Raw genomic sequence first — 25,439 nt, 5'->3', positions numbered from 1 at the left:
CGTTATCTAGATTAGGGCCAAGGTAATCTTTTTTAGATCTTTTGTATTATCTGGGATAATTTCTGACGGTAAAACATGGCTAACTTCAGAGAAAAAGTTGTCCTTGTAACAGGTAGGAATCATGTTTTGTTATCCGTTTAAACTCTAACTAATACTGAGACACTCATATGCCATAGTTTTCTATAATATGTGAAAATCATCAAATTTTCTGTAACGTTGGTAGCCTATATATATTAACTAAGAGACAAGCCATGTGTACTGGTTAACATACTTTAATATAATGCTAGAGTTAACTAATCAACACAAATACATATTGCAATACGACGCGTCATTATCTGCTATGTCTATCAACAGAACACGTGCGTGAACTCTTGAACTATATAAATATTTATGAATGAATGAAAGTTACAATACTACATCTCTTCCTTTCTCAGATTAAAGTTCTACTTTAACTAATTTTGTCTAATTCTATGGAAATTTATCCCTTTTCGAACCCATTGTATAAAAAAATTTAATCAACGTGTGGTTGCCAGTGATCTCAGAAGATGATTGGATGAGTTTAAGGGTCATAACCTTTCTCAGCTCACTGGATGCATCAAAATATGCTAACAGGTGTTAATGAAATTGACAACTTTATGTAAAGTGGAAGGCACTCGAAGGGGATTTTAGTTTAGCAAAAAAGGAAAATTTATTTTTTAATCATTAGAGAAACATATTCTTACACAGTTACTCGTGGATTATCGGATTTATCCAATCTCGATAGTTAAATTATAAATTTTAAAGTCCTCGCCGAGGCTCGGACTTTAAAATTGATAATTTAACTATCTCGATTGGATAAATCCGATAATCCACTAGTATCAATGTAAGAATCTATATATATTACTGTCTGTGTAGTCATAAAATCTTTGACTGTCTGTGTAGTCATAAAATCTTTGACTATCTGTGTAGTCATAACATCTTTGACTGTCTGTGTAGTCATAAAATCTTTGACTGTCTGTGTAGTCATAAAATCTTTGACTGTCTGTGTAAACAAATAAAGTAATAAGAAGCGTAAAATGATATCAATAGAAAATTAGAACTTTATAGTCTGTGATAAATGTAAATTATTCGGTACGCGTACTATAATGTCAATATAATTAGTGGATCATCTGATCAATCTGATAAGGCTATCATGACGAGTGTGAATAGTAAATTCCACAAATTGATTTGTATCATAAATTCACAAACATATAAATCAACATCAAACCTAACTGATACATCAGAAAGAGCACAGGATTATTATGCCTGTAACACAGCTCTTTAACGCACATAATCGTTGAGATGTTTCGGTGTTCGTTTTTCTCGAGATGATCTTCTCAATGATGTGTATGGTATAATGTCATCATCAATAATTTCTTCTATTTCCTCATCAGATTTCCCAATCTGTTTGAAGTGTGACGAATTTCGAGTAATATCTTTATGTTGTTCGTTCGTTTTCGTAATCATACTACCCTTTTTATTCTTAATTGTTAATGGTTGAGGATTGTACGGGGTAGACAGTTTATCCTTCTTTTCTTGTTTAACTAGGACGGTATCTCCTACTGTAAAATCAGGTACTTTAATTGAAGGTTTTTTTCTCGAAATATAACTTCATTTTACTTTTGTTTCTGTGATCGTCTTTTCGTACTTCACTCTCGGCTTGATCATTTATTGAAATGTTCGGCATATAGTATTAATTTTCCTTCCAAATAAAAGTTCTGCTGGTGACACTTTAGTTGTTGCATGTGGTGTTGTTCTATAGTTGCGAAGAAATGTGTGTATTTCTTGCTTCCAGCTACGATGTTCCGTTTGAGCTGCACGAATTGCTTACCCTATTGCTCTCATAAATCGTTCACTTTCAGCGTTAGCGCGGGGCCATAACGGAGTGAATTTGCGGTGCTTAAAACCCATGTTATCTGCAAAATTTCGGAATTCTTGTGAATTAAACGGAGGTCCGTTGTCTGTTTTCAGTTCCTTTGGTATTCCAAAAATTGAGAAAGTTTTATCAAGTAGTGGTATGACGGATTTTGCGGTTAGACTTGTTAGGGTTTCTAAAACAAGATACATTTGTACCTGGGAATGTGTAAATAGCAAAACCAGAAACCAAGAAACCAGAAATCAGAAACCAGAGACAAGAAACAAAATATGAAAAATATGTATTGTTGAATATTATTTTTTTAATAACTAAATATAATTGACATAATATTATTACACATTTATATTAAACTGATAAGAACTGTTCTTTATGCATCTGCTGTAGCTGAAAACCTTATCAGATGAAACAAAACCTATATACAAAAAAGTGTCAGTTCAGTGTTGGACTGCATACATAACTTGTTACATTGAAAGGATGACATTGATTATAGATGTTTTGATATTGTTTTATATTGTGGCTGAAAACATATCTTTCAAGTGGCATTTTGAGTACAAATTGTGTCATGTTATTTATTCATTTAGATAAATAGTGATCAGATTACCACAAGTGATTTAGAAAACAAAAAACAATCATCAGTTACACTGTTCATAGTTTTTATGTAAAAATGAGTAAAAAAGAAAATATAATATATATATGGTAGCCTATATATATATAAACTAAGAGACAAGCCATGTGTACTGGTTAACATACTTTAATATAATGCTAGAGTTAACTAATCAACACAAATACATATTGCAATACGACGCGACCTTATCTGCTATGTCTATCAACACAACACGTGCGCGAACTCTTGAACTATATAAATATTTATGAATGAATGAAAGTTACAATACTACATTTGCTGTATATTATATAATGCATAATTATGTGTATATATTTTTTCATAGTAATAGATTACTTACGGACTGACCGAGAGACGTCCTTGGTGATAATGGTTACCTTGTCATAAAAATTCAAGGAGACATCAATTCAAAATCACTCGGGAAATGTACTTCTAGTTTAGTTACAAATGTTACAAAAATTATGATAATACCTCTTTTGAAAAAGCAGAACACTCGTTTTATATTAAATTTGAGGGTATGAATGGGGGTTTACAGAATAGAGAATAATAGGGGAAAATATATATAAAGAATAGAGAAAAATGGACCAAGAGAATAAAGAATAGAGAATAACCAGGTGCTAAAATATAAAGAATAGAGAATAATGGTCAAAAAGTATAAAGAAAAATGGCCTAAAAATTGAAGAATACAAAAATGAAAGACCCCCATTCAGACCCTCAAATATTGTACAACTGGAGATTCCTAACATTGTCATATCTCACCCTGAATTTAAATATTGCTGGTTTCCGAAGTAATTGTTAGCCGCTGATATGAGTGATGCAACTTGCACACCGGTTTCATGTTTTATTTCAATTGACATGAAAAACTGCTTTAGTCCAAACATCACGACCTAAAACAAAACTTTATTAGAATGCTTATATCTATTGTTATTTGTTTCTGTTATGAGAGTCATTTCATAAGACATAAGACATTTTATTTCACTAAAGCCCCCACATGGGGTATGTTAGTACAACATTAACAATAAAAGTGTGAACATAGTTACATTAGAACAACATGGTTAACAAAGGTGCAATAATATATGATGAATACTGATATGTGACAGGAAGTACAAATTATAATAAGATGATGAAACACATTTCCTTTTGCATTAAAAGGTAAAAATTTCAAATGAATAAAAAGACTGAGATATGGGGTATATGTCATTGAAACAGCAACCAAACAACAAAAATAACTCAAAGACAAGTCTGACTATAACGATTTCATTTTTGATTCAAGCATTTTTAATTTTGGAAGTAAAAATGATATGGCTTGTTGTCAATTTTAACTTTCTAAATAAATGGGAGTTATTTAACAGGCAAATAACTATTTTTTGTTCTGCAATTTTCACCTCCTTGCACAGCATTTCAATTTCCGGTACCGAATTGATATCTGACGTCTTTCTCAAAATTAAATAGTAACGTAACACTACACAAACATATACAGTGGAGTATTGCGAATAATTAACGGAAAATTTATGACATTTGCAATGAAGATTGCTACCTCGACCAGCATTCTCCCAAGTGACCATTACCAACATTGTTTGTTCAAATTAAGATTTAAAACGCTATCTGATAAAAAATGTAGTTATCTTGTAACGGTTTCACTATTAGTTGATCGGCATTGGTATGGATGAAATGTTTGCCACTGGACGTTATTCAAACAACGACTAGTCAATTATAAGGGAAGCTCAGTTAAATGAATAAACTATGTACAAAGTTTAAGATTTACTCCAAAAGCGACGAGACAATTTTCTGTCATTTCTTTTGTTGTGTATCGTGTGTATATATATTTCCCATATCAAGTCATTGATTTCGTCACCACTTATTAATTCAAGCCTTCACTAAACTTTTCATTAATTGCTATTATTGAATGGTGTCTGCCATATTCGATTTTCGTCTATTGTTAACAGCATTAATCAGCCGTTGATTTTTCTTTTAGTCATATTGGTTTCTTTATTGTTTGATATATGGTACGGGTTTTGCTCATTGGTGAAGGACGTACAATGATCCAAATTGGTCAAGTGTGAATAATTTTCTTTTTGCCAATCACATCAAACCTCATATTTATAAAATGTATCAAGTATATTCAGTGGTTGATCGTGTTTGCTTAAGTCAAATGCAAATATTTCACGAGGTTCTAAATTTCCAATTTAACACTATAAGGTATGAGGGAAATCTGGCTTCAGAATATTTTTTTTTTTGGTCATCTGCTTGACCATAATAGTTTTTTTCTTCATCAAATTGGAGATCGGAATATTTTTTAAGGAAAAAAAAAAACAACCCCCTTTTTGCAGTTAAATGGTCGCTCCCTAACTAGCTCAATGTTCGGTAGCAAAAGAAATTAAAGAAGAGGTTCTAGCTCCAATTTTGGTAGAAAAACTTATTACAGAGGACAAATTATCCTTACGATCCATGGTATATGTATATACACGCAGTGTGTTCCAATTAAATCACAGTCACTACTTGATATTGACAAAATAAAAATAATAAATAAAGGTCAGCGTTTTCTCTGTGTGGTAACGTGTGCAAGGAGTACATGGTCTATTATACGATATGTTATCAACATATTAGGCCAAGGTAATCGATTTTAGATCTTTTGTGTTATCTCGCACAATTTTTCGACCGACATTTTTCAGTTGAAAACAGATTGATGGTAATACTATGTATTTTGTTTTACTTTTCATTATTTTTTATCCGAAAGCACTAATTTCCCACTATTTTATATATTCGAGAAACGTTCTTGACGATAAAGCATGATTACCTTGTCGTAAAAATTCAAGGACACATAAATTCAAAATCACGCGGGAAATTCATTTCTAGTTTAAATGTTCTCATGTAATTTGTTTATTCAAAAACAGAAGTACAAATTAAACCTGAATCGATCTCCAATTTATAAATCTGATATTGTGTGATACCTTATCACTAGATATGATTACCAACGAAATTAACAGGACCAACACGACGGGTGTTACTAGCAAAACAGGATAGTTGAGATTTTCTGAGACCCTGAGGGGGAGAGTTCGGCTGTCGGAACCCACTTATTCGATTTATTTATTTATGTTTTGATTCATGTTTTAATTATGTGAACGTGTCATGGTGTTCCTGTAGTTGGAACCTTCCCTTTTCAACACTGTTGGTTCCGTACCTGGAGATTATGTTTAAATTGATCTTTCAGGAGCAAGTTCTGGCATAGGAGAAGCCACCGCTATAAAGTTAGCAGAACATGGTGCAAGATTATTTCTAGTGGCTCTTGAAGAGGACAAATTGCAAAATGTACAACAAAAATGCATGGAAAAGGGTTTAGTGAAAGAAAATGTAAGCTATTTAAATAATGTATATGGTAATTGATGTAATTATGATTTTGTCGCTTATTTATCAAGATCATCATTACAATGTGATCACATGTAGACCTCACAAAACATGTTTAACCCCGCCGCATTTTTCCGCCTGTCCCAAGCCAGGAGCCAATGGCCTTTGTTAGTCTTGTATGTTTTTGTTAATTTTACTTTAATTTGGAGTTTATTATGACGTCCATTTTCACTGAACTAGTACACATTGTTGTTTAGGGGCAAGCTGAATCCCGTCTTCGGGTACCGGATTTTCTCGCTGTGCTGAAGACGCATTGGCGGCCATCAACTGATTTCTGCTCTTCGGTCGGGTTGTTGTCTCTTTGACACACTCCCCATTTCCATCCTCAATAGCATCAATCTGGTTTTCTAGTGTTTCATGGACTCACATTGAAATTCCTTGATTGAATGATGAATAGAATATCGTTTAACGTCCAGTGGCAAATGTTACATGCATATTAAGACGTGAAGATGTCAATGAGATATGAACATGGACCTTGCTTGGTTCTTTCTTAACCGACATGCTAGTTTGCAAGATAACAGTGCTCGTGAATACATATATTACCATACCTGGACATGGTTGGAGCTTTCAAGTAAGTTTAACCCCGCCACATTCTATATGTTCCTGTCCTAAGTCAGGACCCTGTAATTCAGTGGTTTTCTTTTGTTGCTGTATATCATACTAGTATTTGTTTTCCGTTCCATATTTTTTACATAAATCAGGCCACTAGTTCTTTCGTTTGATGTGTTTTACATTTGTCATTTCGGTGCCTTTTATAACTGACTATGTGGTATGGGTTTTACTTATTGTTGAAGGCCGTTGGTGACCTTTGTCTGTGGCATTTTTTCTCTTGTGGAGACTTGACTCATTGATAGTCATACCACATCTTATTTTTGTGTTATTCTGTGTCCGCAACGACCATGCAGTCTTTGCAGTACGCTTTTATGATGTGTGCTTATATTTTGATTCGACAATGCTTAGAATAGAACCCAAAACATCGGGCACTCCGGGTCAGTTAGCTACCACGTTTTTATTCAAATATATGTCGGTTGACATATAATCATTGGCATATTGTAAAGAAACTTGACATGAGATCTGAGTGGGTTTTATAGAGTAGAGAATAATGATCCAATTAAATCTACAGCAAAATGGACCGAATCAAATAAAGAGTTAGGGAGACATATTGTTATTCTACTTTCCTTTTTTTTCATATTATTTAACTTCAATTTTTTTTGTCCGCGCATTTTTCTGATTTTAATTGACCAATGTTGACGGAAGTATACTATAATGAGGACCGCCATGTGAATTTTTGATGGTTCAAGTTGGTAACATTTTTCATGGAAACAGCGAAAATGTCCTAAAAATCAAAATGTTCCAAAGTAAATGAAACTTCACACAAATATTGATTGGTATATGTAGATGTGCAATTTGACTTTGGAATTTTCAAAATGTTACCATGGAAACAGTAAAAATGTCAAAATTGAACAATGTTAAAACATTCAAAAAATATACAGACAGGAGTCTAGTAAATTAATGTATTTATCATGTTTATGTCTATTCATTGTTTAAAATATCCCAAATGTCTGCAGTTTAGTGGCAATTTGGTGAACGAGTGTACCATTCGCTATTGCTATAGCATTTGCAGATCTAGTTCTGATTGTTGTCGATTAAATACTTTCTTAATTGCGTATACCCTTCACCTCCTTTTATCAAAAATTTCGAAATTTCAATTTTTCAAAATTATACTATTCAGTATTCAAATCTGGTTGCGAAGGTTTCGAATAATATTTGTATAAACTATTTTTGCGCCTGTCCCAAGTCAAGAGCCTCTGGCCTTCGTTACTCTTGTATGTTTTTTTAATTTTAGTTCATTTATATATTTTGGAGTTAAGAATGACGTTCATTTTTCGGATCTTCTCGCTGCATTGAAGACCCATTGGTTGTTATCTGCACTTTGGTCGGGTTGTTGTCTCTTTGACATATTCCCCTTTCCATTCTCAATTTTAATACTCAATGTATTTCCTTGACTGGATCATCGTGTTTTCCTGAAGGAAAATTCCTACTTACCTATAAGATGAATGTCTTAATCAAATTTTCCTTAGGGGACAATCATTTGATTTTCAGAGGTCTGGGGTGGACAGGATGATTTTGAAAATGAACATTCTGCACAACAAAGTGCAGGAATCAATCGTTCACAAAAGTGCAAATAAAAATACGCATGCGTAGAAACAGATGAAATTAAATAGAATACATGGAAAAAAATAACATTTGTACGACACATTCACATTATTACATATAAAAGAGTTGTCCAAGTGTGACAGTGACCATTTTACTTCCTAATTTCACACAAAGATAAACATTTTAGTTTTCTTTCTTCTTTGTTATAACACTATACAAAACAAATAATCATATACATAAACAAAAGATTAAATAGAATAAAATTTATTAGATTAAGGTTTTTCACAAATGTAGGAAAATGCATTTTTGCAAACATTGTCATTCCATCCACCTGTCTCCAATATCCAGATCTGAGCACAAATTCGATGCCCTGGCTATCATTCGGTTCTTCTGGGCCGCATAAACTGAAGTTTAGGGACGCTTGGTCAGACTCCAACTTCCATGATCCCTTTTTCTGAATGTCATTTGCACCTATCCAATAATACAACTTTAGTTCTAAAAAATAAAGATACTGCTATATTATTATTATAATATAATTCTGAGTCGGACAGAGGTACTGACTGCATGAAAAGATTCTGGACGTACATTAAGCATAAACGGTCAGATGGGAGTAGCATACCACCTCTTAAATAAGCAGGTCTACTACACGACGACTCAACTGACAAAGCCAACATCTTATATGCACAGTTCCAGGAAGCATTTTCAAGTAAAAATAACATTAACAATACAGAATTTAAGGAAAGATGCAACATATCTGGCCAAAACCCCACAGCACCTGATATTACCATCACACAAGAAGGAATAAAGAAACTACTAAATGGTCTAAATCCTCATAAAGCTGCGGGTCCAGATAACATCTCCCCTATGATTCTTAAAGAACTAGCCAATGAAATAGTTCCGATACTCCAACTTGTCTTTAAGAGATCATATGACACAGGAGTGGTACCATCATTATGGAAAACAGCAAACGTTTGTCCAGTATTCAAAAAAGGGAAAACGTTTGAACCAATCAACTACTGACCAATATCATTAACCTGTAAATGTTGTAAGAGAATGGAGCATATAGTAACCAGCCATAGCATGTGCCATTCAGATAACAACAACATCCTGTATGACCTCCAACATTGATTTCGGAAGAAACTATCATGTGAAACCCAGCTGATAGAATTCATCGACGACATCACCAATAAACATTGATAGTGGCCAACAAACTGACTGCCTAATCATGGACTTTTCGAAGGCATTTGACAAGGTCAGCCTTAGTCTACTCACACACTAGCTCCAACACTATGGAATAACAGGAAAAACAAACAACTGGATTAAAAGCTTCCTATGTGAGAGAACCCAGCGAGTACTAATAGAAGGGGAAACATCTTACTCCGTCAATGTAGAGTCTGGGGTACCACAAGGATATGTGCTAGGACCCAGCCTCTTCCTCTTCTATATCAACGACATGCCAGAAAACATCAAATCCACCGTGAGACTATTTACAGATGACACCATTGCATACATCACAGTAACATCGGATGATAATACCCTACAGGAAGATTAAGACATGTGTGCTGTCTGGGAAGAAAAATGGATGATGAAATTTCATCAAGATAAATGCCAGGTACTATCAGTAACAAAGAACAGAACACCTATTATAAAGTATTATCTTTTACATAGCCACACTTTAGTGCACGTAACATCTGCAAAATATTTAGGGGTAACTATAACATCAGACCTTAAATGGGAAAACCATATCAGAAACATCTGTGCCAAGGCAAATAAAACAATCGGATTTCTCAAAAGAAACCTCTATATCTCCAACAGCGATATGAAAAAAAGGCCTACATCTCCCTCGTTAGACCAACAGTCGAGTATGCCAGCGCTCTATGGGATCCACACCTTCAAAAATTAGAAATGGTACAAAGGAGATCGGCCAGACATGTAACAAACCGGTACAGAAACAGATCACCCGTTACTGATATGTTCAACAACTAAAGTGGACACCATTAGGGGATAGATAGAAAAACGCACGTTTATCAATGCTGTATAAGATCAACAACCAGGAGATCAACGTTGCAGCAAGCCACAAACTCGTACCACCGGACGGGATCTCAAGAAATATGGGCACAAACTCTTTCCAGATCCCACAAGGTAACACAACAACAAGGAAAGAGTCATTCTACCCTAGGACTATCAGGGATTGGAATGCTTTACCCACCTCAGTTACATCTGTCAGCAGCCTTGAATCTTTCAAGAGGCTCCTGACTAACAAATAAATCGATAGCCCCTGTTTTTAATCACCAGTGTTAAATATTTGTATAGCACCCTTTTTTGTTATTGTATTCAAAATTATATTTGCGCAGACCCAAAAGTGACAGAATAGTCAACATGATGACGGTGGTCACTAACCGGTGGAAGTAGGAGTAGAAGTAGAAGACATTCGATATGGAACTATGTAAAGTGTCAAACACGTGTAAAATGTTGTAATATTTACCTGGAAATGAAACGTATGTTTTATTCTTGGAAGACTAAAGTAGCAGAACATATGTGTAACAACTTCAATATCCAGTATCGATTTTAAAGCATTACGGAGTTGCCCATTATTTGAAAATGCACCATATGCCAAAAGAATAAATTGTAGGTAGTTTGTTTTAGTTTCTGGTTTATTTTTAGTATCTCCAGCCATCTTCGATTGTATAACATTGTATAACGTAGTAAAAAATCTGTCTAAAATACGTAATGAAAAATCTGTCTAGAATACGTAATAAAAAATCTGTCTAGAATGGAGTTATCTCACTTGATATATATAATTACATAAAAGAGCGTTCCGTAGATTCGGAAGTTTAGGATAACCTGAGCTCAAATTTCAACAATTTTTGACCTCTTAAAACATTTTTATATCGGTTGCAAGAGATCATTAAATAACCTGGATTCCAAAAATGTCGGCTTTGTTTTTAAAATTTAAGTGTATGCTTATCTTGAAAAGCCCTTTGTAAATAATTATAATGTGAAGGTGATTAGAAGAGTTGTGGCCCTTGAAATAAGGTGACTGGTGTTTCATAGCTCCGTTGGAAATTTTATATTCTAAAGATGAATACTGATTAATGGTATAAAATAGGTATATGTTGGAAACGATAGAAGTTCCAATACTTCATATTTTACAATTTTGTAAGACAATAAATAGTAAATATTGATGTGTATACGGAAAAACAAAATCCAGACAAGGGAAAAAGCATGGCTGCCTTCTATGCTGAAGCAGTTAATGGTGGCAACAACAACAAGCAAGATGAATATAATATAGGTCAAGCAAAATCTATATTTCTCTTTAAAGAACACGTTTTGGGGGAGAACCCTGCAGATTCTAAGGGAAATCGCTCCTTTCTGATACACGAAGACGTTTACAGTTAAGCAATACATGATAAAGTACCGACAAGAGCGTTGATTGGTTAACAGAGAGATCGTGGCATCTGGCGAATATTTTTTGAAAACGAATCTGCTGCTAGAAAAGACCTACATTAATCGACGAAGTTGTGTGACATTCGACGCATTACATTTGCACTATTAGATAATGACTACGATCCTTGTCAACATTCTGGTATTTTTGGATCCTCTCCATCGAGTACTCAGTTTTTCTTATGGGTTACCCTTCGATTTAATTCTGATGAACGAATCCTATAACTTTCTTAAATGACTTATAGTATAAGTGCTAATTTCTGTGTCATTTGGTCTCTTGTGGAGAGTTGTCTCATTAGCAATCATACCACATCTTCTTATTTTTATAATTTATTTATTCTGTATTTTTTTCAAAGTTGTCTTCCATTTATTCGTGAATTATCTATATTCATTGTACATGTAGTTTACCTGTGCGACTTGTAAAATGAATGCGTGCCTTCTTAAAATGTAATCCCGTAATGTGGGATAGTGAATGCTCACGTGAAATTTTGTGCATTCAACATGTATTGGAATATTAAATAATAATGGTTGTTTTCACTGAGTTAATTGCGTTTTACTCAGGTTGTTCAAAAAAAATTACCATGCAGTCCAGATTTAGTTTGCAAGTAATATATAAGTAGGTCGGGTTTATTCATTAATAATCTCAGTGAAAATAACCTTTATTTCTGATATAAATACTGATACAGTATCCAATTAAATGTATACTATACAATTATAGCCTTTGTATGAGGTCGATACAAGGATATATCGACCTGAAAGAAGTATATGGACTGAGGACGAAGTCCGAGGTCGATATACTTCTTTGGGTCGATATATCCTGTATTGACCTCATCAATAGGCTATAATTGTTATATTATTAATTTCCGACTGATTTGATTTTTTGATTTTGTTGGAATTTTATAGATATCATATTGTCTCCTAGACAATAACAACATTTAAGTTGTTATTTCATTTACATTTTTTTTTACATCTTATGTATATGAAGATTTTTTTTCTTCAAATAATCGATCATAGATATTTTTATAAAGCTTTTAACAATATCATGAAATTCATTACATGACGTCACAAAGTATATCGGTTTTTAGATATTCTAAAGATAACCGTGCAATCTGCTTTTTGCTGTGCAATATGCTTTTTGCTATCCGCCGTTTTCTCTCTACCTTCGAAAATATAGTTGAACATGTGACTATCTCTGAACGAATCAAATTAGTTAAAATATACGAATTAATAATATTAAGTCTTATGATTATATTTTCTTCTTAGATAGCATATTGCAGTGGTGACTTATCTCAATCTGCCTTCAGGGAAGAAATTGTAAAGATCCTGATACAGAAATTTGGAAGATTGGATATATTGGTTTGTTTTATATAATCTAAATCACTACAAACCAGTAAAAGTCTGAAATGGCCTATATCTGTACTCGACTGTATTGATTTCCTCGACCAGTCTGAATTGGTCTGAATTTTACTTGATTTTACTCGACCCCAGTCTTAACCATACTCGATAGTACTGATTTGTACTTGACCCTTATCTTTGCCATTGAAAATAGTCTGAACTATTACTTGACCAGTCTGAAACAGTCTTAACCCATTCTCGACCTGTACTCGACTTATTTTTTCAGTCTAAACCATATTCGACTAAAGGTCTGAACAATACTCGACCAGTCTGAACCATACTTGACCAAATAACCTCTACTTGTTTTTTCAATTTTAACTGTTAAAATAAATTTCTTTTTAACTGATATGACAACAACCCTAATAAAATAAAGATATATATAAAAACAGTTATTTACATCCTTACATGATTCTCAGATTTATCAAATAGAGATAGTTAAATCAAATTATCTTATATAATAATTTAATTATATTAGGTTTAAATTTTTAGAGTTTTGTTAAAAAAAAGATGTTCTTTTACCTAAAAACAACACCTATACTGAGAGTAATTAAGGTACTTCTTGTTTGGCATGTGTTTTTTTTTTAATTTTAACTTAGGTTTCCTAAATTCCTAAATAAAAAATACATAGGTTTCATGGTTACATACAATAGTTATATAATTATCTTTTTAATGAGGTAACAACAGCCAAAAAAAAAACCACTGAAATTGTTTAACCTTATATTAGAAATATATCTATTATTATAATTTTGATATATTATATATAATATATATCAAAAAGGGATAAAAAATTAGAGAAATTAATAAAATTTTTCTTCTGATTAGTGGTGAAGTATAAAGTAATACCTCCTGGTTGGAGCAAACTCATTAAAAAGATCACACCTGGTCAGAGAGTATTAAATTCTAAATAACATTCATTCAAAATTGCAACATCCTGTTTAACTAGAACTCTGTTGTTTAACTTAAATGGCAAGGCCTATTGAATTCACTAGATAAGTAATACACGAGTTTAAGAAAAATAGGGCTTTCTTATTACCTGTAAAACACACATGTACTGAGGTAATAAAACCTTATAAAAGTGCTTCTTGGATTCCATGTCAAAAACTATTTAGATTTAAATAAAATAAATTTTTACTGTAACTTTGGAACACATTTCCTTTCTTAAAAGGTTATCAAGGATTGCTATGGAAGTTCTATTATCATAATTATATTAAATTCTTGGTTTAACAAAACAGAGGTGTCATTTTTTAGATTTATTAAGTTGCTTTATATACTAATTATATATATTTTCATAAATAAAATGTTCACTGCATTATTAACTAAACTCAACTGACACCATAAATCTATACTAGGCTTAATTTAATGGTGAAAATTGTCTAGTAACCATAAAATATATCTGAAACATTCAAAAATGTTTGAATAACATAGAAAATATTGGTCACGATTATTCAGTTTTGAGATTATTTGATCAGCATGTTTTATTTTTATTTTAAAGATGATGTATATACATGATATATGTAAGTGTTGATGAATATGGTGTTGACGTTATATTATGCTTATTGTGAAATTTTGGTTTCAATGGTTTATTAAATACATTTTTAATTTCAAATTGTTGTTCAAATTTCTAGCCAGGGGAAATAGCTGTTGTTAAAAACAGTTACTAAATTGATAAAATACAATAGATAGATACAAAAATAGGTCTAGGTTGGTTAAGACTTGGTCGAGTATGGTTCAGACTAGGTCGAGTATGGTTCAGACTAGGTCGAATATGGTTCAGACTAGGTCGAGCATGGTTCAGACTAGGTCGAGCATGGCTCAGACGCATATAAAATGGTTAAGTACTGGTCGAGTAAAGGTCGAGTACAAGTTCATACTGTTAAGTATGGTTCAAACTACAGTCGAGTATTTTCAAGTAAATTTCAGACCAATTCAGACTGGTCGAGTAAAAATCAGTCGAGTACAGATATAGGCCACTTCAGACTTTTACTGGTATGTAGTGAATATACCCTTTTGTGCATCATTATACAGGAAAATATGAAATAACCACCTACGAGACAGAAACCTAATAAAATCGAATCGACAGCCAGTAAATTAAAACAAAGTTGTGTATGCGGAACCGTATCAAAATGTTCCAAAATTTTTATCATTAATCGTCTAGACAGAGTTTGAAAGAATACGATTTAGAATTAACATGTTCTACATGTATAACCAACCTCATGTCACGTAAACAAACTCACGGCCTCGGTGGTCGAGTGGTCTAAGTAGCCGACTAATCTGTCAACACTGAGATTTTGAGTTCGACTCCTGCACGCGGCAGATACTCGACTCCAATTCAAATTAACTAGGATTGTTAGTTTTCCTACCGAAGGTCAGTGGTTCTCTCCGGACACTCCGGTTTCCGCCACCAAAATAAACCTGATTGCCACTGTATAGCACTATATTGCTGAAAGCGACTTTAATCACAAATCAATCAATCATAAAAAAACATCTTAATTCCCATTATTATCAACGACATTTGTTCACTTAGAACAAGGTGGTGTGATCTCATGATGTGTTCTCACAGTATCTATATAACCATTGGAGGTAATCTAGGAAAAATATTTACATGCGGAACGGATGCACCTTCTCCTTTATATACATATAACCATATTTTATTATGAATTATCATCCACGATGTTGTGAATGATTGATACATGATAAAGAAGTTAAGCTTAGATGTAGCCCTATAGTAGTATCAGGACAGATAACCTTTGTTTCTCTAAAGAAATGAGAGATTAGATCGTTTGTGGACTGCAACAATTTCTGTATGTACAAAGAAGTGTTATCATTTATCAGCAAAACGTTGAGGGTTTGGCAATCAAAGCAAAACAAGACAAGATAGTATGTGCGATTCATATTGCCATACATAAGCAATGATACGGTATCAACTTGCTGATAGAAAAATAGACGCAATTAAGTTTTTATTGACCTTTGACCTTGGACAGATTTTGTTCAATTTGTATTTCTTTTTTTTTTTAAATTGGAAACTCTATTGGCATACGTTTCAGGCTGATATTGCAGGCTATGTTATGTTTTCAAATGTAAGTAACACTAAGGAAGAGGATTACGACAGATTCGTCAATGTGAACCAGAAGGCGAAATTATTCATGGCACAGCTATGCTTACCCTATCTCAAAGAAACAAAAGGTTTGTTGGTATGAAGGAACACTAAAATATTTCTATCACGACTATGCTTACCTTGTCTCAAAGAAACAAAAGTTTTGTTAGTATGAGTGAAAACTAAATACTCTTTGTCACAACTATGCTTGCCTTATCTCAAAGAATCAAAATATTGTTTGTATGAGAGAAAATTAAATTCTCTCTGGCACAACTATGCTTGCCTCATCTAAAACAAAAGGTGTGTTGGTATAAGGGGAAAATATAGGGAATGGTACTTTTAATTGAATTTGACTATGAGAAAACGTTTTTTAAGAATATAGGGTTCAGTAAACTTACGTGTTTGCTAATAACCAGTCTAAAGTGAAACTATAGCAATCGAGAGACGACGTAACAATGGAATTTGCTAGAACAAATTAAAAAAACCAAGGAGAGGTATAAGAGGCAGAATTAAGTATTGGCACAATTTCATACTTTCAGAAGACTGCAACAAAAATTGTTAAGATACATTATAGGGTTACTTTCATGTTGAATGCATCAAAAATCTAAATGAATATACATTTTGTAATAATAAATATGGAATTCAGCATGTATATGCAAACTTTTATGTAAACAAATTCGCCTCTTTTTAATACATACAATCATAAGAGACGGCGTATGAATCTAAACATACTTTTAAGTAATTAAAATTTTCAATGTAGGTAATATAATCTTCATGTCAAGTATCAGATCCACAATACCGGTAAGTATATTTAATTTACAGTTTAATAGGTTATGCATACTTCAAATCTGACCTTATCAAAATAAAAATGAAATCGTACAGTTCCGTTTGAACACTGTGTTAATTGAAACGGCACTCAACAACACAACACAAACATTCATATGTCAATATACCGTACTGTCTTCAACAATAATTTGTATGCAAGTGCATTCTGTTTAATTGCCATCTGAACAGGAAAGCAGTTTTCTTGGGTGGTCAAACATATATTAATTTTGCACTTAAAAGATAAAAAGAAAGCCACAATGTTTTGAAATCATAGAAACTATCATAAAAGCACATTTGGAATGCATTACATATTTTACCCCTTAGAAACTTGATTACTTAAATTGTAATATACATTTGTAATGAAAAAATACAATGTAAATAAAAATAAAATGTTTTTATGTTTTTCAGCAACCGGACATAGTAGTTTACTGCATGGCAAAAGTAGCTATTGATATGCTTACAAAATGTCTAGCCAAAGGTAAAAGATATTTATTGTACAGTAATATTTCAAGATGAAAGATTTAAAGGCAGGAATTGCCGGAATCGTCAACCAATCAAAATCATTGTAAAATTTTCTGACTTGTAATTGATTGCATTGACTATTTCAAAATAAAAAGACTTTTAACAAATTTCTTTTGGGATGGTACAGTGCTTAATATCATTTTTATCTTTTTTGCATCTTTCCATTTTTTTCTAATCTAACGTTTATTTAAATACGTTGTGCAATAATGTTTTAAACATATTCTTCCCTGGTTGTGTCTGTCTGTACACCAAATTATTGGTATCTTACGTTCATAATCATTGTTGAAACACTCCCCCTTCTTTCTCAAAATGTGTTAAGCTCTATTCACATGTTTAAAACACAGGATTGTATCTAGAAAAATATAACGGGCTTCACTTTATCTATACAGTTTATAAACAAATCATTGAAAAAAAAATATTGATTAAATTAATTTCTTTCAGAATTAGGTCCTCACGGTGTTAGAGTGAATGCTATCAAGTAAGTTCTAATTAGTGGATGATGTAGGACCTAGAACGTTGTTACCAAGTAACTTGATTTGTAATCAATTAACAGTTGGTCCCTTAGCCTTCAGTGACAGATTTTTTAAAATTATTTAATAGAGTAGATGTGCTTTCAATACACAATGCTTTTGCTATTTGCTTTTAATAGACAGAGACTACAGTTTGTCATGCATTGTCCAGCATTCTGCAAAGAAATCTAATCTAAAATTGTCTAAATGTCTGTAATTTTAAACTGGACTTTAGCAGGTTATTTTTAGAACTTTTTAATTGCTTGAAGTTTTCTCTATGGCGAATGGCCGTTGTATGGAGTGTGTCCGTGACATGACTAGCGAGCTGGTCTTACCTCTTTTTACGGATCAGTGAATAACGTTTTAAAGATATCATTTAAGTCAGTTTCTCATTTATTATGATTAATAATCCATCGGTACTTGGTCTATAAAATGGTTGTTACATGTATTAGGTGCACATGACAACCTGACAGCGGTCAACTGGTCTTTGAAAATTGTCTTTCTCGGTACTATATGTAACATTGATTTTATTTTAAAGAGATTAATACATAACTAGACAAATATTGTTATCGAGTTATGGGCCTGCATCATGTCAATAATTATATTTTTGAACAACACGATGTCATGATTTTCTCAGAATGCTTATGACGTCTTTACACTAAATCCTTTAAAGATGCAATGATTAGTCTTTAGTCTAAAAAACATGGTCTTTATTTCTTAGTTAACATTGGTCTAATAACTAGCTTCAAATTACTCCAATACTCTGGTTCTATGTTTCTTTTAACATGATGTTAGTTGCATTCAGCTTTATACCGATCTACTGAGTCAGGCTATTTCCAACTGATATTTACGTTTGTTCTAATGATGTTCTGTTACCTCAGTGTCCCAGTTCATACAAACATGTTAACCCCACCACATTCTGAATGCGCCTGGAAGATGAAAAAACTTTCCCCTCCAAGTTTGCACATGTTATATTTTTAAGGGAGGTAACGAAGGAAAGATATTAAAATTTGATTAAATATGATGACAATGATAAAATAACTATTATAGCAAATGCCAACTTTTGTCATTGTATTTCTTAGTTTTGTTTCTTTTTTGATATATGCTTTCTTATGTTTAAATATAATCTATTATAATATTCATTGTTTATTTATGTTTAATTAGTTTATCGTACATGTGTAACTTTATTGTATTCTATTACCAAATTGTAGTCCTGGCTTCATTGATGATACCAATATTCTTCGTAATAGTGCTTTGAAGGCTACAGATGAAGACCAAAAGAAGGTTGTATGCACATATTGTTTCGTCAATAAATTATGAATAGAGTCGACCTTGGAGTCGATATCGCTGTAATTAACTCTTGAAATAGATATGATTCTTTGTCCAGGTTTTGGATGACTTTTATTTTTTTTTTATTAGCCCTTCAGCTTTTGTATAAGGTGTTTGTTTTTTTACATATGTTGGCCTTATGTTTCACTGAAGAGGCATTAGTTGTCGAAATGTGAATATGGTGTCAGGTACATTGTAATTTGTACCGTGAATGTTGTTATTGCAATACCCTATGAAAGAAATGACCTAAACGGAATTTTGGTGTTTTGACTTTTTTTGGTCGATATGCGAACAAATATTTTCAATTTTGGCTTTCAAAGCATTACGTCTCGAACGTACCAGAAGCAGATTATTTCCGAAATTCATGTCAACCAATTTCGATATCTTTGCATCTTGTATTTCAATGTCTAAAATTACTTTCTTCTATTACTTCTTTATAGTATGCAGACGAGTCAGCAAAACAAGCACACCTAAAAAGGGCCGGAAAACTAGAAGACGTTGTATCCCTCTTACTCTTTTTGGCGTCAGATGAAGCATCATACATTACCGGGAATATCAACATTATCGATGGTGGATTTCAATTATACCCTTGAACAATAGTCTACCAAATCGATCTAATACAATTCGGACGTCAGACTTCTAGTTTAATTAACAGTCATAATATTTTTTGCCAGTATTTTGGCATTCCCTAATTAAAAGATGCATCATTTTTAAAATAAAGTTTGGAATGGGATTTCCTGCTATTTGATATTAATTGTATGGTGTTGTAAATAGACCACCGAATATTAAGCCCCAACAATTATGAAAAAAGGCAAATGTCAGGGCCTTATATGACCGACTATACGGTATGTGTATTTTTTATTGTTGAAGGCTGTACGATTGCCAATAATTGCTTACATCCACTTCATTTGAACTTTGGTGAATAGTTTTCCTATTGACAATCATACCAAATTTTTTTTTATAAAATCAATATATACAAAAATAACGACAAAACATCGTGTCTTGTCATCATAGTTAAATCTAAGACAGATACCATAATGATTAAAAATCACATCAAAAAGGTTAAACAAAACTGGCATAAAGTCGAGTACATAATGCTTGTTGTGACTTCTTTGCCGTGATAGATTTTCGTTTATAGTTTTTGGAATAAACCAGATCGTTGGTTTTCTCATTTGAATCGTTTCACATTTCGTCATTAGATAAAAGAAGATGTGGTATGAGTGCCAATGAGACAACTCTCCATCCAAGTCATAATTTGTAAAAGTAAACCATTATAGGTCAAAGTACAGTCTTCAACACGGAGCCTTTTCTCACACCGAACAGCAAGCTATAAAGGGCTCAAAAATGACTAGTGTAAAACCATTCAACCGGGAAAACCAACGGTCTAATCTATATAAAAAACGAGAAACGAGAAACACTTATGAACCACATCAACAAACGACAACTACTGAACATCAGATTCCTGACTTAGGACAGGTGCAAACAAATGCAGCAGGTTTAAACGTTTAAATAGGTACCAACCTTCCCCCTTATCTGAAACAATAGTGTGACATCACAACATAGAAAGACACACTATAAAATATCAATTGAAATGGCTTAACTCAATCAAAAGACATATAAACACAAGTGAACATACACTGAACGAATAAATTCGATCTATGATACAATGTAAATACAAAATCAATAACATAAGGGGCGAATAAATAAAGGCAACAGTAGTATACCGCTGTGAGATGTTAAACAATTTAAAAAACAATAATATCAATCGTTATCTTATTTCCTATACATTTCTAGGAATATCATTAATTAAAAGCGACCGCGTGGAGACCGTGTATATTTAATATGGGATTAGTAGGCGTGGTTTATTTTAATACTTTCTTTATTTCTACAGGTATGAATCGCCGTTCTATATTGGCGCACTGACTCCTACGTAGTAGGATGGCTAATGCGCTATATACAAAAGTACAACCGCACCCACTAAAAACTCATATCAACACACAAAAGAACACGACACTAACCCATCAATTCATGCATAAATACATATATAACGGTAACGGTAAAAGCGTGCTGTACAAATACTTTGTTGTCATTTACATGTTTATACATCGTGCATTACAGTGCAATCGGTTAAGACGAATGATAATTAATGCGCTTAATGATCATCATTGATCCATGCCTAAAATGCTAGTTGCTAGGTGTGCGGAGAGATATAAGAAGATGTGGTATGAGTGCCAATGAGACAACCCTCCATCCAAGTCGAAATTTATAAAAGTAAACCATTATAGGTCAAAGTACGGTCTTCAACACGGAGCCTTGGCTCACACCGAACAGCAAGTTATAAAGGGCCTTAAAAATTACTAGTGTAAAACCATTCAAACAGGAAAACCAACGGTCTAATCTATATAACAAACGAGAAACGAGAAACACTTATGAACCACATCAACAAACGACAACTACTGAACATCAGATTCCTGACTTAGGACATGTGCAAACAAATGCAGCAGGTTTAAACGTTTAAATAGGTACCAATCTTCCCCCTTATCTGAAACAATAGTGTAACATCACAACATAGAAAGACACACTATTAAATATCAATTGAAATGGCTTAACTCAATCAAAAGACATATTAACACAAGTGAACATACACTGAACGAATAAATTCGATCTATGATACAATTTAAATACAAAATGAACCACATCAACAAACGAAAACTACTGAGCATCAGATCCTGATTCAGGACAGGTGCAAACAATTGCAGCGGGTTTAAACGTTTAAATGGTACCAAACCTTTACCCTTATCTGAAACAATAGTGTTACATCACAACATAGAAAGACACACTATAAAATTTCAATTGATATTGCTTAACTCAATCAAAAGACATCTAAACACCAGTTAACATACACTGAACAAATAAATTTGATCTATGATACAATGTAAATACAAAATAAATAAACTAAGGGAAGAATAATAAAAGTAACATGTTATACCGTTGTGAAATGTTAAACAATTTAATAAAAACAACATGTTTGAAAAAAAATATCAGCCATTTGCAATTACTATAAACACAGGTAAATGAAAATAACTTTGTTGTTAGGTATATGTGTACAGTTCAAATAAAGAAAGGAAATATTTTTACAAAATAAATAATTTTGATGTTCATATAACGAAGAAGTGAAAATTTATAGTAATACCAAACACTTATCAAAGCTGGTATATAGACCAGGTATAACCCTGAATAACATTAAATAACAAAAAAAGCATTACAATTAGTATCAACAGGTCAAATAAACAAGAACGTACGATTTGAGAGTACTCGCAGTTACTGACAGCTAGTTAAAAGCCAAAAAAGAATTAATAATAAAACATCATGCACCAGAGACTAAAATCAACTAAAACACATCCCAGGGATTTAGTATTTTAACGTCATGGACAGTCAAAGAAGACATGACTTTTGCAATGCCAAAAATAAATGTATCGACAGGCAGTATGATTGTTAGGAGTAAACCTCTTTATAGATCAAAATGAACGTGGGTGTGTCCTTATACATCCCGTTTGAAAAGAATACAAATTTAGTTATGTTTTAATTTGCTGATGACAAAATCGATATTAGTGACAATGTAAACTATATTCAAAGATCTAATTGAATAACATTAGTAAGATAACCTTTAATAATAAGTTTGTTTAAAGGTTCGACGAGTTTACACGGATCACATTACTAATCAAATCTTTGTATCTATGAAAGAATTTAGTAAAAGTTTTACGTAATTTATGGTTACGAAATTCCTGACTTAATAATTTACCAGTGATGCATTGATTACGTTCGTTAAAATCTATGACATCACTACACACACGGGCATAACGAACAAGTTAGGATCTATAAACACCATATGATAGATCTAGAGCAAAAGGAACATCACCGTCTAAAAAAGGAAAATTAACAATAGGGAATAAAAAGTCGTAAATTTTAGTATGGAGTTTTCCTTTAGAGATTGAAATGTCCAAATCTAGAAAAGGACAACTACTGCTGTTTATGTTAGATTTAGTTAAAGTAAGTTCTTTTGGGTGAATTTCGGTAGTATATTCACAGAACTCTGGATTATTTAACGAAAAAATATCATCAAGATAACGGAAGGTATTGTTGAATGTATCAACCAAATGTAACAATGACGTGTCTTTACTGAGTTTGGTCATAAACTGAGATTCATAGCAATACAGGAATAAATCTGCTATGAAAGGGGCGCAGTGAGGGCCCTTAGGAAACATACTACTTGTCGATTCACTTTATCGCAGAAACGTACATATATATTGTCCAGGAGAAAATGTAAAGCTTCAATCATATCTTCACATTTCCAGTAAGCGTATCTAGCATACTTTCCTTCTTCGTTACAGAAAAAGGCTTTAAACAAGTTACAGCAAATAAATTTGTAATGAGAATTTTCAAAAGATCATTTAATTAAATATGAAAACTTTTGCTTGATAAGATTTTGTGAGAGTGTAGTATAGAGAGTAGAAAAATCATAATTGTCAACAGAATTAAAAGGACCATCAAAAGCATGTATTTTATCTAAAACTTCTAAAGAATTTTTAACACTCCAAAAATAATTAATACCATTATTTTCATAAGCTTTATTACAAAAGTTAATAACAAGTTCTTTGATAGTAGAAAGGAAGGTATTTAGAAGCACTGATAGATTGGTAGTAGAACACTTACTAGATGCGGAGATGAAACGGAATTTAAATGTTTTTTTTTGTGCAATTTAGGTAACCAGTACATAGTAGGGACTTTCAAATGTTCGCAAGAGGCTTTAAGCTGGGCAGTGATATACTTGTTTACAATTTGACTCTTTGTGGAGCGTACGGACATGAATGTAGATGAATTTGTAATTTAGTATTGGAGAACTTCTGTGTAGTATATGCGTCACACCACCACTACATTATTTACTGCTTTGTCTGCCGGTACGAACACAAACCGCTTTGCCAGTACTTGGAGTTCATTTTCTATTCTAGAAATAGGAATATCATGGACCCTATTACCAATTTCAGAATTGTTTTCAAAATGAGATATACGAATAGTAACAGTATTCATAATTTTATTAAAATAACTGTCTAGAGAGTTTTTATCAGATTTTTCACGTTTACACCAATTTTTACAGTAGACAGACAGAGCGTCATTAATGAACTATCGACACTGCTTCCAATCTATTTTAGATGGAGGACAATATCTCGGTACTTTCTTAAGAAAAGTTATGACCTCACGGTCTTCGACGATGTCGAGGTCTCCTGTAAGGACATGACCATAGGGAACATATCTAAAACTAGATGTTTCACAGTCTCAAGTGGAATAAACATTATTTTCTATATTGATGTCTTATGTAATTGACGTAAAATTAAAAATCAAACTTCTGCTTTTTTTTATTAGAATACGAAATAATAGGTGGTTATATATTATAAAAATATGGAGGTATACATTAGCTTTATAGCAGTCTATAGCCAGCACTAAAGTTTAATTTCTTCTACTTTAAATATACTGTAAATATTGTATATCTGCCTTCAACTGCAGTTTATGTAAAATATGTTCAACATTTAAGGCACATTAAAGCACTATGCGTTACACAACAAAAATGTTCATCATCAAATATAGCATAGTCGGTCTATCACCATACGGATCGGTACTGCCCCAATTAATGTATAGACTGCTGTGTTGGCTACCTGATTGGGAAGTCCCTGTAGCTGCTTTAAGATTTTCCTTTGCATGGTTTCAATTTGGTCCATTTCTTTTTCCTCCAGCCCATATGTCTTTTTTGGAACAGAATATACCTTCCAGAGATTCATGGATAGAGTTGTGAGCAGTTCCCTTTTCTATCCAAACAAGCTGCTTTATCCTGCAAGTGCTGTAGAACTTCCTGCCTACCTCGACCATTAACTGCTATCCGGGATGTTGTTTGGAAAAGATTTATGCGATTCTGCTGTTTATTGCTGTTTAAGTTTATTACAGATTATGAAGTTCTGGTGCAAAGTCCATGTTTATCTTTTTGGTCTTTACCTGTATCTTGTAGCTTCTATGGTTAGCAAAGAATTCTGTCATGGCCGCTTTTAGAAGCTCATATGCTGCTAATGATAGTTCAAGTATGTAATTTTCATGTTTATACATAAGTAAAATATCGGTTTGTCTGCTGCTTTGTTCAAGCTTTTTGTCCATGACCTTCCTTTAATTAAGACTAAAATTGTCATACTTTGATGG

The 25,439-nt window shown here is 32.8% G+C and overlaps 1 protein-coding gene across 1 annotated transcript; it reads left to right on the top strand.

Moving 5' to 3' along the window:
* LOC127723552 (uncharacterized oxidoreductase TM_0325-like) lies at positions 1–19,929 on the top strand. The gene is made up of 9 exons (XM_052230226.1): positions 1–112; positions 5,728–5,867; positions 12,786–12,878; positions 15,962–16,100; positions 16,772–16,812; positions 17,245–17,314; positions 17,800–17,836; positions 19,079–19,151; positions 19,637–19,929. Exons 1-9 carry the CDS (start codon positions 76–78, stop codon positions 19,787–19,789), a joined length of 783 nt encoding a protein of 260 aa, XP_052086186.1. The 5' UTR covers positions 1–75; the 3' UTR covers positions 19,790–19,929.
* The last annotated feature ends 5,510 nt before the right edge of the window (positions 19,930–25,439 follow it).

The sequence above is a fragment of the Mytilus californianus genome, unplaced genomic scaffold (genome assembly GCF_021869535.1).
Source record: "Mytilus californianus isolate M0D057914Y unplaced genomic scaffold, xbMytCali1.0.p SCAF_13, whole genome shotgun sequence".
NCBI classification, from domain to species: domain Eukaryota; kingdom Metazoa; phylum Mollusca; class Bivalvia; order Mytilida; family Mytilidae; genus Mytilus; species Mytilus californianus.
Note: the sequence above shows the minus strand (reverse complement) of the source record. Positions and strands in the feature narration are given on the sequence as shown.

What these genes read in the sequence shown, in the direction of transcription:
- LOC127723552 (XM_052230226.1), top strand. Translation starts at nt 76, where the DNA reads ATGGCTAACTTCAGAGAAAAAGTTGTCCTTGTAACAG. An exon ending in GTATCAGATCCACAATACCG is followed by an intron (nt 16,813 to 17,244) that starts GTAAGTATATTT and finishes TATGTTTTTCAG; the next exon opens with CAACCGGACATAGTAGTTTA. An exon ending in GTTAGAGTGAATGCTATCAA is followed by an intron (nt 17,837 to 19,078) that starts GTAAGTTCTAAT and finishes ACCAAATTGTAG; the next exon opens with TCCTGGCTTCATTGATGATA.